This window comes from Trichogramma pretiosum, unplaced genomic scaffold, assembly GCF_000599845.2.
Source record: "Trichogramma pretiosum strain Unisexual culture from Peru unplaced genomic scaffold, Tpre_2.0 scaffold39, whole genome shotgun sequence".
In the NCBI taxonomy this organism is placed as follows: Eukaryota; Metazoa; Arthropoda; class Insecta; order Hymenoptera; family Trichogrammatidae; genus Trichogramma; species Trichogramma pretiosum.
This window is the reverse complement of record NW_019640828.1, coordinates 605,996-624,108: the sequence shown is the minus strand read 5'-3', so window position 1 is coordinate 624,108 and position 18,113 is coordinate 605,996. Positions and strand designations below refer to the sequence as shown.

Genomic DNA, 18,113 nt, shown 5'->3' with positions numbered 1-18,113 from the left:
TTAGTTAATTACTAAAATAAAGAAAAAACTATATCCTTAACAAAATCCACTGAACGAACAATCTATAACTTTACAAATTTAATGAATCACACTTGATTAAAATCTCGAGACGATCAATAATAACAAGTAATCAGTTGAAAATGATTGTTATAAATATCAAGGTTGGTAAAAAATTCATAAGCATCGTCGCGGAAACGTATCTTTCAACTAACGTGTTTAACTTTTAAACAAATGATGCAGCTGAGCCTCTAGTTATCATTTTTAATGCATTTATGAGGCATTTTAAATTCATTGTCAAAGTTTCATAGCGTGAATATCTTCTCCGAGTCAACAAAAAATACAACGCATCCACTTTGGTTCTACAACCACATCATAAATCATTTCTTGCACACATATACTCCACGTACTTATACGTGAAAATTTTGACATGATATCAATATACATCCCACCCTCGGAATCACGATGTTTCTTCCCCCTCTTTAATATAGAGCAGCCCACGCGCAAAAGCGTCGAAATTGACTCTCGTTGTATATACATTTCTATTCTCGTAAACTCGATTTATGACAATCTGTGGACCGGATGCGATCGCGCGAAAATTGACCTAGAGTAACCCCGCGTGGGCCCACACGCCAAAGTCGCAACGAAGCTAGAGGAGTCGCGAAGCAGTTCTTTTTTTCTCTTTACATCGTCGCTTACAGATGTCGTTTAATGTCGCGCGACGACTCCATCGCTGGAATCGATCGTTTTTCGTTCTTTTTGCAAAACTATTTGCAACAATCGCGAAATCGAAACCAACCGAGTAATATAGCGATTTGCACTCCTATAAGCTTTTAAGCGCGTCGAGTCTGCGTTGAAAGATTTTTTTCTACGCTTTTGCATTCCGCATCGGATATTCGAGGATCAAAATCATCGTAAAATTAAAGTACGGTAAAAGTAGCGTAACGTCGATCGTCGATCGACGGATTATTGAGGTTTTGCGATTTTTCCATCTTTAATCTTTTTACGAACTAAAAAAAAACATCGATGCATAAATCACCTCTCGATTTTCCTCCGTAAAAATAACGCGCGGCAGCAGCAGCAGCAGCAGCAGCAGTTGATGTATATTACGGACCTATTACACACATAAAAGCCTCGAATTCATTTATCTTGATTTTTTTTTCAAATTAACGCTTATATCTAGATTTTATGTGCGCGTGTGCGCGACGAAAGGCCACTCGCAGATTAGATACGAGGAATATATCTTGATTGTTCATATATCGCGCGGTTCGCGCATGGAACTGCCTCCGAAACGCCGATCGTTAACGACACACATACACGTAGAATTGTAATAAAGAATCGTGAAATTTTCGGTGTATACGGTAAAAGAATCAACACGGTCCGACAACGATAATAATGATAATCGCATTATTTTAATGTATTATTTAGGCTGAACGATTGGCGATATATCGAGTTCCGATATCAAATTTGCGCTGTTTGTTGAGCGAAAAATCGAATTTAGGATGAGAATCCGTCGAATTTTCCGAAAGTCGAGTCTCTCACTGGATTTTGTGTTAAAGACGCATCGATGTCATACACACACACGCATTTACCGTTACGCAAAAGTATTATATCTCTCTCTTTCTCTCGGACTCTCAACGATGATCTCGCATACACATACACGCATACACACATACATATAGAATTGAAAACGTGTAATGTATAAATGGCAGCGCAGGGCTGAGGCTCTTGATACGATACAAGCTGCTGCTGCTGCTGTGTGGCACTTTTGAGACCGTCACAGAACCTGCGGCTCTAGTGAGCGCATTACACGTACACATGTATATCATGCATGAATATGTGTGCGTGCGATAGACGTTGGCATTGGTGTACATATGCATAACGCACGAATGTACAGATGCGAAGAAAGTTTCGGGATTTTCTTTACTTATATACCGCCTGTTGGATCGTTGGATTTTGAATACGGTTGCAAGCCTACTTATGTACGTATTTATGCATGTAGTAGTGTCATGTTAGCAGCCACGAACCCACATGTTCGCCAGATGTATCTGTATGCGTAAAAACACACACATACACACATTCACCGTTAATCCTTTAGCTTCTCTGTTATGCTGATTCAGCGAGTAGCCCAGCTCGAGCTGCTGCTGCTACTAAGGGGTGAGATGTTGTAATCCTTTGAGTTTGTATATTATACACAAAAGTTCCAAATGTGTACATAGGCGAGTGCGATATATACAAGCAGACTCGAGCCTCTCTCGTATCTATATCTCTATGCTACATATGCAGCACACAGCCTCGAGGCAGGAAAATACATATCTCGCGATTTTCTCACGGAACCTATTATCGGAAAAGCCGATAGATTATAATGTAGCGATTGAGACAAACATATTATTATAAAAAGGAGCAAAAATCCCGCGTCATTTTTTTTATATACAGTCCAGAAAAATCATCGCTCCAAAGCATCGCACGATAAAAAAGCTTCGTTCATTACGTATCATATATAGCTGCTCGTGTGTTTCTCTCTTCTCTCAACCTCGAAGCTGCGCCTCGCGGATAATATACTTTTTTTTTACGAGCTACGCGAAATTCCGAGTGGGCCCATCTTATACAGCTATAAGAACGAGAGAGAGAGAACCATAATAATATAAATCGGAGAGGATATAGGTAGGTATATGTATATTGTAGGAAAGGCGCTGAGGGCATTGTTTCCTTTCTTTCTTTTCTTTTCTCTTCTCGCGATCGCGTCGTTTTTCGTGAATCTCTCTCTCTTTTTCCCTCTTCGTTATTATTATATATACGAGACTTGTATATAGCTGCAGAGCATATTACGCAATATAATAAATATTATATAGACCATCTATGTGTACGTGACACGCCGCACACACACACACACACACATACGTATAATACTGAACTAACGCTGAATTACATACACACGTATTATGCGCCTGTGTGTATGTGGGTGTGCGCGTGTGTGTGTACGAGCCAACAACAGCTCATGCATAGTTATGACGCATAGTCGTTACCAATTTTTCATTCGCAATCGCAGAGACTAAAAAAAACGCTAATATTGCGTATATTTTTTTCACGTATACGAGTGTGTGTGTGTGTGTGTGTGCATGGCTCGAGTCATACTTTCGAGACCCGCGCTGGTATTGTTTATTTCTTCCTAAACGAATATCTCAAATTCGTGTAACGAAAAATTTTTAAGTCCAATTGGCAATTGGCTTACTTCACGGGGCCCAAACTTGCACGAGCACCGTACACGCGATCTGCGCATGATACAATTCACAAAGGAAAGCTTGTCCAGCAGCAGCAGCAGCAGCTGCTCGATGAAAGAAGAAAATTTTCGCCCTCCCCCCTCTCTTTCCTAAAAAAAAGGCGAACTTGTTGTACACGCGCTGCTCCCGCTGCTTTACGTATTATATAGTTATTTTAAGTCGCAGCTGGTCCACTATATACACCGAAACCCCGTCAGAGATTCCGCGGAATGCCCGCGCGGGAGCATTAGCGGGTGGAGAACGCTTATATCGGGGAAAAATCGGCTATACCACCGCCCATGTGCGCAATATCGTCCTAAAAAAGCCCCGCATTCTTATATACCTTGTACTTTTTTCTCGCGCAGAATCAGCAGGCAACGAGGTGCATATAACGAAAGAAAAGTAAAAATAAAATAGGGGGAAAAAGAGTCGAAGGAACGAACAAGAAAATTACAATCTCATAGTATATGCATATAAATGTACGAGGCCGCTGAGAGCGGATATAAAATGTGCGTTGGCTGCTGCTGCTGCTGCTGCCTGAACCGCGCGTGTAGTGTTGCGAGAGAGAGAGGCTAATACGTATACATAGCTGCGCGGCACACGGCTCTCTCTCTGTCTCTTGGCTTTTGTAGCGCAAAATGGAGTCCGAAGCTCTCCGCGGCGCAACGAGAGCTCTCTGCGAGTCGTTGTTGCGGTGCGCGCCTCGTTCTCTCTATATATTGGCTCTCTCTCTCTGCCGTGTACACATATGCTGCTGTTGCTGCTGCTCCTCTCTCGTATTATAAACTCGGAATTACTCAGAACTCCGAGTAGCGAGCGTCGAGGCATTTTCTTTCATATTAACAGATGGGATCGTCCAAAATTTTCCCTACTACTCCGTTGCAACTCGTGTGTACGCTGCATCGCTGCAGTTGCACAGTGGCATTCGAGTAGCTCGAGTTAAAGGCGTCGAAGAGCTCGACAGATAGAGACGAAGGTAAATATAGGTAAAAGAATGCCGAGAAAGAGCCGAGACGGTGCACAAAGTGGCGAGTGTATATAGAGAAGGTGCCTATATAACTCAAGCGCGCTGACGAGAGATGGAAGCTTCCTTCTCTCTTCGCTTCTCTCTTCTCTGCTTTACCAGCCACTACTACCACTACCACCACCACCACCACCACTACTACTACCTTCCATTAGTGCTGACGGTGTAGTGCTGCACTACATATCGTATAAGCCCGCGTCGTTTATATGTATATATACCTATATGTTGTATGTGTAGTTGCACACGTTCGTCTCTCCCTCGGATTAATGCCAATCGCTCGACAGAGAGAGAGAGAGATAGACATGTTGCTGCTGCTGATGCCACACTGCTATATATATACGTACCTACACAGTCACACCTCGCGCGGGTATTATATACGCGATATTTTACTTGGTGTTCGAGGGAGCGAAAAATGACTGCTGCTTGTACTTAAACTCACGAATAGTTGTACATACGTACATATCTTTGTTGTTTTTAGAGAGAGAGAGAGAGAGAGAGAGAGAGAGAGAGGACAATTAGAAGGGAAAAGAAAGAAGGAGATTACAAAAACGAGATCTTTTAAGGAAGAAATTTATATATTTATGTACATAAATCGCATCGAGTCGCTTCTTTGATCCATAGTCATAACATACTTATAAGAGCGTCGAGTCCTTTTCGAGATAAATAAGTCTGAGCTCTGCTCCAAGGGCAGTATTATAGTATATACAGAGTCAGTCAAGTGCTTCGTTATGTATCAAGTACATATAAGAGCATCGAATAAAGAGAGAGAGAGAGAGAGAGAGCCAAGGATCCTTTGACTCTATTACGTATTTATTATTATGTTATATATTATAAGGGTGAATCTCGAGTACGTGCAGTTCTTCGGTATATAACGGTCCCGTCCACTGGACTCCCGATGATGGCCATTGTATTTACATAACACATATGTGCGCTCGTACAATATATATATATATATAGTCAACATATGCGCGCGTTCGTTCGTCCAGCCAGCTTATACATACGTACTGTCTCCTTGAAGCTTAATAAGGGCTGCGATGCAGTAGCTGCGTTACGATCGATTCGAGGAATCGATTTGAGCTTGCTCGCACTTGATTTTGCTTTTCCTGTCTCACATAAATTTTAAAAAGAAAAGTACGAGCTTTCGATTCTTTTTTTTTACATCGGGCCAATAGTCGAAAGATCTAACTCCTACGTTTAAGTTGCTGCGATGTATATGCGGTGGCGGATCGGAAAAAGTGTGTCACCCCCAGCGCGAACTTTCGCGCAATTCGAAGGACATTGGTGTAAGATTTTGGATCGATAAAAGTACCGAGGGAGAGGAAAAAACAATAACGAGGGCTTCTTACTGATTTTGAAGATATTTAAGAAAACATTTTTTGGTTTAAACTGAATCAAGAGAAGTTGGTTTTTTTCAGTGAGATATTATTGTTATAACTAATCAATTGTCTTTTAGCATAAATAATAAGTATTTCAGCAAATTCATCAAAAGCTTTCTTCAGCGCATGTTTTATGAATAGAGGGTCATGTATAATACAGGTTTTTTTTTAAAAATTCAGTTCTAAACATTATGTGAAAAAAACTCTCGGCCGATCGTTGCTTGAACAGCCTTGCAGATAATTAAGTATCCAATAATGAAACAACCGTCATGATGGACAAAGGTACAATGATAGTTGATATCAAGTAAGATACAATCATAATGGCAAAATTTTTATTGAAATTTTAGAAAACATATATGTATCTATACTCTTGTCAACCATGATTTTTTTCTCGAAATCGTGGCATGCTTAAATTTTGCAACCTACGTGAATTTTCCTTTGGTGCCTCAGCAAAGCATGTTTTTGTCCAAATTTTCTCTCGCACTTTTCGCATGCGTAGTCTTTGCGACCTTCATGAATTGTTCTTTGGTGCGTAAGCAAATTCGATTTTACTCCGAATACCTTCTCGCATTTGTCACATGCGAAATCTTTACGACCTTCATGAACTATTCTTTGATGCCTCAATACATCTATTTTTTGTCCAAATTTCTTCTCGCACTTGTCGCATGCAAAATCTTTAAAACCTTCGTGTACTAACTTCCGGTGTAAAAGGAAATGCGATATTTGTCCAAATTTTTTCTCGCATATTTCACATTTGTAATCTTTCCGACCATCGTGAACTGTTTTTTGGTGCCTGGTCAAAGCGCTTGGATTTCCAAACGTCTTCTCGCACTTGTCGCATAGGTAATCCTTGCGACCTTCGTGAACTGTCCTTTGATGGGAGAGCAAATGTGGCATTTGTCCAAACTTCTTCTCGCATTGGTTGCATGCGTAATCTTTTCGACCTTCGTGGACTGTTTTTTGATGTCTAATCAATTTCCATTTTTCTCCAAATTTTTGCTCGCACTTGTCACAGGCGAAGTCTTTGCGACCCTCGTGGACCGTACTTTGGTGTCTGAGCAAATTCAATTTACGTCCAAATTTTTGATCGCATTTTTCGCATGGGTAATCTTTGCGATCTTCGTGTACTATCCTGTGGTGCTTCAACACACCTAATTTAGATCCATATTTCCTATCGCACTTGTCACAGGCGAAATCTTTGCGACTTTCGTGGACTTCGCTTATGTGCGGGAGCAAATATCTTTTGCGTACGAATTTTTTTTCGTATTTGTCGCAAGTGCGATTTTTCTGAGCATTGTGCATTATCCTTTGGTGGAAGAGTAACTGACTTTTTTTTCCAAATTTCTTTTCGCATTTATCATGTACTGTCTTTATGTGCAAGAGCAAACTATGTTTATTACCAAATCTCTTCGCGCACTTTTCACATAAAAAGTCTTTGAAAACTTCGTGAAATATTTTTCTGTGCTTGATTAAATTTGATTTATTTTCAAATTTTTTCTCGCACTTGTTACATGAAAAATCTTCGCGTTCTTTGTGTACTAATTTTTGGTGCGTAAGCAAAATTGATTTTTTCAAAAATTTCTTCTCACATTGGTCACATGCAAAATCATTACGGCTTTTGTGTGCCGATATTAGATGTCTACTCAAGTGACTTTGGAACTCAAATTTTTTGTCACACTTATCGCATACGTAATTTTTCTCTTTATTGTGAATTGTGTCTCGGTGGGTTATCAAGTTTGATTCCAGTGTAAATGACTCCTGGCAAATATCACAAACATATTTTTTGTCGTCTGAAACACCAACGTCGTATTCATTTAAATTATGTTCCGAAATATTTTCCCCGGATTTCTTCTCACTTTTATTCATTTCGGTACCGAAATTAAACGACGGATCCTACTATTCGGTGCCACGGAAATTAAATAAGTAAAATTTATTTTCCGGTAATATTGTTTTGTTTGATTGGGAAAGACAATATTCAAACTAATTTGATTTTACTGTTAACAACATTAGTGTATCGAGGGAATGTGTCGGAATCGTTTTGGATCATATTGTTTAGAATTAAGGTACCGATTTATCTGTTTATACATTGTTCTTGCAACATTTGGAACAATTAAAAATTCCAACTTGACGACTATTTTTTTTTCGATTAATTTTTTGGCCTTCTAAAACGAAGTTTTTCTTAAAAAACTCTTGAGCAACAACATCAAGTTCACACGATAAACATCGAGTAAATAGATCCGTATACCCTCGTATCAGAAGACATTTTAATATTCATCTCAAAATTTGTCATCCCCTGCCATGGCGTAATTGGCGAGCTCGATAACCCGCCTCTGAATGTATGGATTAACATGATCTTATTGACGAGCGAAATCCGGACGATTGGCTCTGTCGATGATTCACGACATATTATAGCTTTCTTTGGGCTTTCCTTTTTTTTCCAAAATAAACACTTTTGTACAGACGCGCTAGGTATACAAGAGTAAACTCGTGAAAAAATAAGCGAGCGCGATACCATAAGCATTTTTCACAGTCGTCACTACTAATCGCTGGATTGATTTGCCTTTATTCAATCCGCAACACCTTATTTGATGTTACTCCGAGCAAATCAGTAAAGTGACCAGTACAGTGACGACTGTGAAATAGGCTTTTTGTCTCGCTGTGGTTGGTCGACCCTTGTTTTTTCTATTCGCGCGCGCGACTTACATCTCGGCCCTCGTTTCTTTGTAACGTCCACTCGTCCCGTGCGCGTAGAGCGTCGTGTTGTATTCTGTCTCGCTCATTGCTGCAGCAGTGCGTGTTCGTGCGAGTTACGCGGTCAAACGTAGGATTAATCTGCTTCGCACAGTCAGTGCAAGTTACGACGCCGCTACCTAAGCAACGAAGAAAGATCGTGTCGACGGCAGCAAGTGATTTTTGTAAAGTGAGATATATTTTTGAGCGATACAGTGTTATAAACTTGTATGTTTAGAACAATGGCCCAAGAAAATCAAGACAGTTTGAGCGAATTGAAGAGAATGCGAGAAAATGTCAATTGGGAGATGGAAAATGAGCGACGTGAATTTTACAGGCAATTTTACAGTTTAATCACTAATTGGCAGGGCCCACTTCCTAACCTCCGAGACATTTTTCGTCCTGACGAGATCGATTGGCTTCTCGCGGAGTCTTGTGAAGCGTACGGAAGGAATCCAGCATCATTCGTTGACTTTGTGATCAATACCGGTTACAAAGATAAAGATGGCAAGCATTTGTTGCGTCGCACCACACCCATACATCGTGCGACCAAACATCGGTTTTTTCAGAAAGTAAGCATTGTCCATAAGCTTTTTAGAATTTACGATAGTTTCGTCATGAACTACGTCGACGAAGATGGATTAGGGGCCTTCCATTAATTACGTAATGACCTTTGGGAGGGGGGTGGTTGGCGAATTTCCTTACTAATAATTATGTAGGGGGGGTAGGGGGGTATTTCAAAAATATTACGTAATTTGAATATTACATTCGTATTAAATTTTTTTTTATAAAATTATACACATCAATAGTATTATGAATCAGAACTATGTTTTAGTGCACACACTGCGTGAGCACACATTTTTTACTATATATTATAAATATTTTTGAAGGATAGAGTTTGCCGCTACTGTGATATATATTTTGCGAGTATGAAAAATGTTGAAGCGCATAGAAAAGCTATTCATCCTAAAATTAAGAAAGTAAAAAAAAAAATTTCTGTCGAAGTCATTAAGCGCCGCGAAAATGAAGCTTTATGTATTGTTAAAAACAATGATTTAGAAGACGTTGAATGGTGGGATATCGAGGAGCTTATTGCGAGGGATATATTAATTCCCAATGAGCAACCTGTACCAGAAGATGATTTACCCATCATAAAGTCCATACAAGAATGGCTTGAGTGTGATTGGACTGAAGACGCTTAAAACATTAATTACTTAAAAATAATTTAAAATTATATTAAAAATTATTATTTTTATAATGTAAGAATTATTTTTGTTCAAAAATGTATTAATCAAGAGACCAAATATTGATCCAAAAATTGTTAAATCTAGAAATTAGAACACAAATAAATAATAAAAAAAGAATCCAATGTTTGAATTATAAAAAATATATTGCTCGTCAGTTTTTGTGATTTTTTTTTTTTTGATGCATCAGTTTTTTCAGTTTTTTTTCAGGAAGGGGTCATTACGATTACTACAGAGAGGGGGAGGGGGGGTATGTAGAATCTTACTATCCATTACATGGCAGGGGGGTGTATCGAAAAAATCAAAAAATACCATTACGTAATTTATGGAAGGCCCCTTAACGCATTTTCACGTGGCCTGCAAACACGGCTGTGTCAACGTCGTGAAGAAATTTCTCGAGCTCGGCCAGGACCCCAATTGTCTCGTGCCAGAAACGGGTAACTCGCCGCTACACTTTGCCCTGGCCTACATGCGGAAGGAGGTGGCAAAATTGCTGTTGAAAAATGGCGCCAATCTGACTTTGGCCAATAAGAACGGATCGACACCTCTGCACTTGATTTTCAAGATAGACGCCGATGGCGGTTTGACGGAGATGTTCTTTGAGATATGCAGAGACAGACGCCAGACAATACAGGTCGACGCCCGGGACAAAGAGGGTAACACACCGTTATACTTGGCTCTGAGTTACGACAGAAAGAAGGCGGTTGAAACACTGCTAAGAAATGGCGCCAATCCGAACTTGGTCAACGACAAAGGAAAGACACCTCTGCATTTCATGAGCCTTGCACGGACCAAACAATTTGTGGCGAAGACGTTTTTGGATATCAGTGACGCATTGAATCGTCCTGTGCTGGTCGATGCCCGAGACAACAAGGGTAACACACCATTGCATTCGGCAATAAAAAACAGATGCGGACACATGGTCGAATTTCTGCTAAAACATGGCGCCAATCCGAATGCTGTCAATCAGGAAGGATCAACTCCTCTGCATTTGATTTGCACCATGCTTGTAACCAAAAAAGGCCCTATATTTTTGCGGATATTCTTCAAGACTTGTGACGAGGTCCAGCAGACGGTTCAGGTCGATGCTCGAAACAAGTTGGGCCAGACACCGCTTCAATTGGCCGTGACACATCTCTCGTTGGATACGGTCGATGTTCTGTTGGATCGTGGCGCTGATCTGTCCAAATTCTCTTTTCCTACCGAGAGCCTCTTCAAGCACGTATTATATGGAAGCGGGCATAATTGCTCTAAATTGCAACTAGCGTCAAACGTTCTGCGAGTCGTCGAGCATCTCAAGGATAAAGGATACGAGCTGGACCGAAACGACGTCCTGACGATCGCGTCGTCGTTCTCCAAGTACAGATTGTTCGAGAGGTCGGTGGATCTCGATAAATCTTGGTACGACGACGTAAAGTTCACGGAAAAAGCAAAAAACATGATAATAATCAAACCGGACTTGACGCTCTACGACCTGACCCGGCTAAGGCCCGAAGAAACGAAAAAACTACTCGCAAAAGAGGAATACATCAAGTTTGCGTGCTCGAAAAAATTAAACAAGCTCCTTACAAGGCACAGGAAGCCTTGCGCTTTGCATTTGTGTGAGAAAATATCGAGAAGATTTTTCCGGCGCTGGGCATTGGATGGCTTCTTGGAGCTGACGCGCTATAAGCTGCCGATTCTCTGTTCTGAGATGATCATCGAAAATTTGAAGAACGTAGATTTATGTAAAGTTTGTTTGTCAGTCAATGTGTCATTGTAATGTATTTTTCAACGTCTGCTGTTTTGTAATGTTCCATTTATTTATCTGCTTTCATATAACACAAATAAATGAGTTTAAAATTTTTTTTATTTAATCATTTGCTCTAAGATTTTCACATTTTCATGCTTGAATTTTATTTCAATTTTATTTACCAAAAATCATCAAGAAGTTTTACATCTTTCTTTTTATACGCTATTTATATCAATACCCGATCAGCTAAGATATGTCGTTCTAGTCTTTGACAATTCTCACAGAAAATGAAGTGTCCGTTAATTGGTTTTCGAAAAAAAAACTGCGTCAATATCCGTCCACTTTATAATACGACATGATTCCATTAATTTATTTTAAAACACTCTGCGAACAAGGCCGTCCCACTTGAATCATTTTAAAATTTGTTCGAAAGTTTATATAGCTTGAATAATAGTGGCAGTGTATTTGTAGAGTTGCCCTTTTATGGTGTGAATTATTGTGCTCACAAATCCTGCGCAACATTGGCTTAAAACGTATATTCATGATCGTTGTGTATATGGGCCGAGAGTAACATTTTTCCGCATACACGCGACCGTTGAAACGATGGAGGCGCTGACGATCGTGAAATCGCCCAATAACATTGGCGCGCGCGACTACAGCTCGGCCCTCGTACCTTTGTAACGTCCACTTGTCTCGTGCGCGTAGAGCCTCGTGTTGTACTCTGTCCCGCTCATTGCTGCAGCGGTGCGTGTTCGTGCGAGTTACGCGGTGGCCCGTATGCGTTTCGCACACGTTTTTGTTCGTCACAGTCAGTACCAGTTACAAAGCCGCTGGCTAAGCAACGAAGAAAGATCATTACAAGAGTTTAGTGAGTGATTCTTGCGCAAATAGTGAAAAATATTTTACATTAATACGAGCGATTTTGGGCGGTATGTCAGTGTCTCGAACTATGGAGGTGTATAACTATAGCTCTAATAGCTCTGACAGCTCTGATAGTTCTGATAGTTCTGATAGCCACATTGCAGACTTCACATTCAGTGCCGAATTCTGGTATCGTATTAATGAAGAAAAATCGCAAAAATTGAAAAGTATGTGTGAAAGGGTCGATTTGGAAGTCGAAGAAGAGCGACGCGAATTTCTCTACCGACTTGAGCCTTTGGTCAACGATTGGTGTGGCGTATATCCCAATCTCCTGAACTTTTTTCGAAAGAAAGAAATTGACCGTCTTCTTTCGAATTCCGTAGAATTTCAAAATTCTTGTAGTGGTTCAAGTCCATTCTTTGAGTTCGTGCTTCGCTGTGGCTACAAAGACGAGCCCGAAGTCGACGAAGATGGCAAATATCTGTTGCATCGCACCACACCAGTGCATCGGATTAGGCGAAGGTTTTTTCGCAGGGACACCAATCTTCCTCTCTTGAAAAATCTTTTTGAAATATACAATAGGTATGACGTGAACTACACTGACGAATTCGGCCTGACACATTTCCATGTGGCCTGTGAATATGGCTTGGATGATGTTGTCGAAAATTTCCTTGAACTCGGGCAGGATCCGAATTGCCTCCCGCAAGAATCGGTCGCGAGCTCAATTGATCCACCACTGCATTTGGCTCTGCGCAAAGCTGAACTTCTTGTAGCCGATTTGCTTTTGAAAAGTAGAGCCGATCCCAATTTGCCCAACGCGGAAGGATTGACACCGCTGCACATTTTATGCAAGAGTTACCATCCTCATAGGCAGGACTTATTGAAAGAATTCTTGAATATCAACGACAAAATGAATCTGACGGTGCAGATAGATGCTGAGGACAAGTCGGGCCGGACACCGCTGCAATTGGCCGTAGCGAATTTCTGGCTTGACACGATAGATACACTCTTGGATCGAGGTGCCGACCTATCTGGCTTTGTTTTTCCCAACGAGAGTTACTTCGGCGAGATAGCAAAAACTCTGTTCTACGACAGCAATTTTAAATTGCGATCAACGACCGATGCCCTGGCTGTCGTCGAACATCTTCAGGCAAGAGGATACGAGCTGGACCGTAGCGGCGCCCGAACGATCCTGCGATTTTTCGCCGAGCACGAGGTCTTCGAGAAGCCGGGTCAACTCGACGAGGATTGGTACGTCGACGAAACGTTCGCCAAAAAAGCCAAAAAGACACTGATGCGTTCGGGCCTGACGCTCCACGACTGGATCCAGTTACGACCGGAAGAGGCGGCGAAAGCGGTCACGTTCGGGGACTACTACAAGTTCGCGTGCTCGAAAAAATTGTCCAGGCTTCCGACGGCCAGAAAATCTCCGAGAGATTTTCGTCGGGCTTGTGCTCTGCGCCTCTCCGAGATGGCGGCGAGAAGATTTTGTCGCCGATGGGCGATCGATTGTTTTTTGGAGCTGACGGGCTACCGGCTGCCAATACTTTGCTGCGAAACGATCATCGATAAATTGATGAACGACGATTTGTGTCGTATTTGCTTGGCGGCTATAAGCCAGAGTCGCGAGGACGGTGAAACGAAATGTAAAAACAACCGAATTGTGAAATGTAAAAAACCGGCGAGGGGTAGAAAATCTCAAAAAAAGTCATAAGAATAATTGAGGTTTTTTTTTCATTCATATTTTCATATTTACTTCATGACTACAGGCTGTAGTTTGCGATGGAGATCAACATATTTTTTAATCATTTTTCAATCCAGTTCTCTTTAATATTTTATATAATTTTCCTTATCATACAAATAAATGAATTTAAAAAAATTGTATTCAGTATTTCTCTTTGATTTTCATACTTGTTTATTTCAATTTCCCTAAGTAGTTTTAAATCTTGCAATAGTTATTACAAAGCTGCTCATTGACTTTATTTTTCTACTTCGCCAGTGTCCAACGCTAAAATCCCGAAGAAAATATTCAACTAGCCTTACACGAGTAAACACTGCGCGAAAACTTACGACGCAACAATGCGCGATCGCTCTTTAAGGTTACTCCTATTCGTCGAAATCGTTCTGACATCACCGTGGATCGTCGTCGTCGTCGTCATCACCGTTGCGAGGTGCGCAGCAGCAACAACAAATCTCAACGTAGGTGCAATTATTCTTCGTTCTTTTGTCCTGCAGTCGACACGAGCCAAGCTCGCGCGGAGTACTGTACATAATCCGAAAAAGCTCGTGTTGCACGACCCACCGTGTAATTCTCATTTTATTATTACGAAGGATCTCGATGAGAAAGAAAGGAAAAAAAAATCGATTAGTGCGACTAGTTCGTTTACGCACATACACACGCGCGCGCCAATATAGATTCACGTTTGTACGTAAGCGTATGTGCGTGCGAGCGAGCACGAGCACACACACATACACAGTCGCGTGGTTACGTCAGAAAATTATAAATAGAAAATACAACTCATGCAGCGTGCGCACAAAGTCAAAGAGAGGCATTACCAAGAGAGAGAGAGAGAGCGCAGGCATTGTGACAATTTCCCGAGATTTCGCGCACGTTCTGAGCCACCTCCAAGCTCTAGCAACAGTACGTAGTGTTTTATGCGTATATTAACAACTGCACATCACAAAGATTTAGACGCAATATTGTTGCAGCGAACTCAATTTACGTTGTCGTATGTTTTTCTCCCTCGTAAGTAATTATAAGTACAAAGAATTTTCACGGGCTGATAAAGTAGGCGCATATTGAATTCGGAAACTCGTGATAATAATACAGCTCGGCAAAAAGAAATCAGGTGCCGCGCGTCGTCGTATAGCATAGCTCGAGCTCGCTCTGCAATGACAACGATTTGAAATTCTAATTAGATCTCTGTTATTCGCGAGCGTGAATATTCCTTATTTATAAGAGCGTTCGAGCGCGAAGCCGCGCGTACGGCCCGAGTACGAGAGAGAGAGAGAGAGACACGCCGAATTCGTAAATATTACAGTACTTATGGCAGCGGCGCGATCGAGCTCGAGGCGATTCGATTTATGTGTCATTTGCATGTGGACAAAATAAAGCGAAAAAAAAAACAACTACGCATTTAGATGTATCGAGAGCTGGTGCGCGGTTATAACGTATTAAACGCATGACATTGAGACAGTTTTATCTTACTCCTACTTCTCTCCTTCGAGAAAGAGAGAGACGAAGAGCTACGGCATGCTCATACGCGGATTTTTTTCGCTCAGTGCGCACAAAATGATTCCGAGAATTAATCCCAGTCTGAATTTGGTCGATTGTTGGTGCATTTCGGAAACGATGAAATGACTGACTTGGTTTCAAGGGGGTTGTTACGATCGATGGATGGAAAAGAACGAAATCAACGTCCTGTCGAAAAAAGTTTTCATCGCTTTTCATTACTAAAATGAAAGTATTTTTGGGGGTGCGATGGTTTTTTTTCCTATACATCAAAAACAATGCTAAATAAATTGTTATTTTGAAAGGTTTATTATTTATTATAAAATGATGTCAGTCTAAATCTCTTTACGCCAGAAAATACGTCTCAAATACTTAATTTAGTTCAAGGCGTTACAAAAATGGTTCATGATTTTTGAAAAATCTGGATTTATCGGACCCTAAATCTGTGTAATAAAATTCTCTTCTACTTAACTGTAGCAAATTTTTGTTTAAATTATTTATTTACTCTGCCAGCTGGCTGAAGATATACCGATTTACGTAAGAGAAATATTTGCAATAATTTTCTAATACTTTCTTGAAATACTGAACAGATACATAGACAAAGCTCTGTAGAAGAATAATTATTGGATCCTAGATTAATTAAAATATTTTATGGGTATGAAGGCACATTTTTTACAGTGAATAAGCTTGAAATAACATAATTTTTTACGAAATACATTCTAGATTGTTTTTTATTCATAGGAACAAGCTTAGATGTATCTCTTTAGAGAAAAAAACTCTGGAGCTAGGGTAAAAATTCAATTTTCCACTTCGTTTTCGAAAACCGCTCTATCGATTATTTTTCTAAAAGGTTTTGTTTTACCTTTCGATATTTGATTAACTCTAGAGCACCATAGAGCCATTTAGAAAAATAGTTAATAGAGTTTTCATAAAACAAAGTTGAAAATTTGATTTTTACACTGGCCTCGTCCACCCTTTAATTCGTAAAAAGCTTCATGGGCGATTTCGGGACATTGATACCTACACTGACACGGACATACGTTATACTTCAAAGAAAGCTCTGTCAACTTTATAAATCGTAACGGTCGTCAAACAATATTTTTTTATCCTTGTCGAATTATTTTTTTCTACTCAATCAATGATTCATACACAAGTTCGAGTTTGCTCGTCGAAAGTTTTCTAATGCCACGGACTGCGCACCATGTCAAATTATTCCCAAGTCAAAATTCGTTTCCTATGAATACTTATGAGCAGTTCTGTATGAAAACTTTAGTAATCGAGGCTAAAATCGTAATAGAAATTTTTCGTCGATGGACGTGCTCAATCGACAATGATAATTGTAAAGAAATATGAAGAAATATGTGAACGATGAAAATTTTGAGTGATATTTTGTCTACGACTAATTTGTATTTCAGAGGACAAAAAATCGCGTTATCCCGTTAATTCAATCTTATTTTTTACTGCCGGAATCGTTCGAAACCCTTCTTTGACTCTCTTTTTGAATTAGGAACATTGAATACCTAAGAAGTAGGCCACCAGGGGTCAGAAAATTGACATTAAAAGGAATGTTGAAATGAACTGAGAAAAATATCTTTAAAAAAATTTGTTTATTCGTAGTTATTTCATAGGGATACAATCAAAGAACCTCAAATAGAAATTAAATGTGCTAAACATTATGCATAATCATTTTTAAAGCCATTCATTAAATATTAATCCGTGAGTGATGCACCATATCGATGGGTTTTTTTAGTTGAGTATTTTTTTCTTCGTGTGTCGCGCGTGTTTAAAACCTGTAAGCAACACATCTTTGTGGCACACGAAGACAACCTTACCTTTTAATTTTGTCCCGTAAATTTCTCATGCATGCTTGACACTATTGTGTATCGTCTTGATGTGAACTTTGAGACTACTCTTATGTGAAAATTTCTTTCCGCATGCACCACATGCATGTTTGACACCATTGTGCGCCGCCTTGATGTGGGTTTGCAGATTACTCTTATGCGTAAATGTCTTTCTGCAAATATCACATGAGAGAGTGACATCATTGTGCACGGAATCGACGTGAGTTTTGAGATAACCTTTTTGTGAATATGACTTTCCGCAAATATCACAAGAGTAAGTGGTACCATTGTGCATGGAATCGATGTGAGTTTTGAGATTACCTTTTAAGGAAAAAGTCTTTCCGCAAATATCACAAGAGTAAGTGGCACCATTGTGCATATAATTGATGTGAGTTTTGAGGCTATTTTTATGAGAATACGACTTTCCGCAAATATCACACGAATGCGTGACACTATTGTGCATGGAATCGATGTGAGTTTTGAGGCTCTTTTTATGAGAATATGACTTTCCGCAAATATCACACGAATGCGTGACACTATTGTGCACGAAATCGACGTGAGTTTTGAGATTATTCATAAGTGAAAACTTCTTTCCGCAAATATTACATGCGTGTTTGACACCATTGTGCATGGAATCGATGTGAATTTTGATGTAACATTTTTGCGAGAATGTCTTTCCGCAAATATCACACGAATGCGTGACACTATTGTGCACCGCATTGATGTGGACTCTGAGACTACTCCTATCTGAATACTTTTTTCCGCACGTATCACATGAGTGGGTAATGCGATGATGTAATGATTTGACATGCCTAT

The 18,113-nt window shown here is 40.1% G+C and overlaps 1 protein-coding gene across 1 annotated transcript; it reads left to right on the top strand.

Annotated features, from left to right (window-relative positions):
• The first annotated feature begins 8,498 nt into the window (after nucleotides 1-8,498).
• LOC111694597 (ankyrin-1-like) lies at nucleotides 8,499-11,393 on the top strand. Its single transcript, XM_023463333.1, has 2 exons — nucleotides 8,499-9,028; nucleotides 9,969-11,393. Exons 1-2 carry the CDS (start codon nucleotides 8,618-8,620, stop codon nucleotides 11,391-11,393), a joined length of 1,836 nt encoding a protein of 611 aa, XP_023319101.1. The 5' UTR covers nucleotides 8,499-8,617.
• Nucleotides 11,394-18,113: the final 6,720 nt, after the last annotated feature.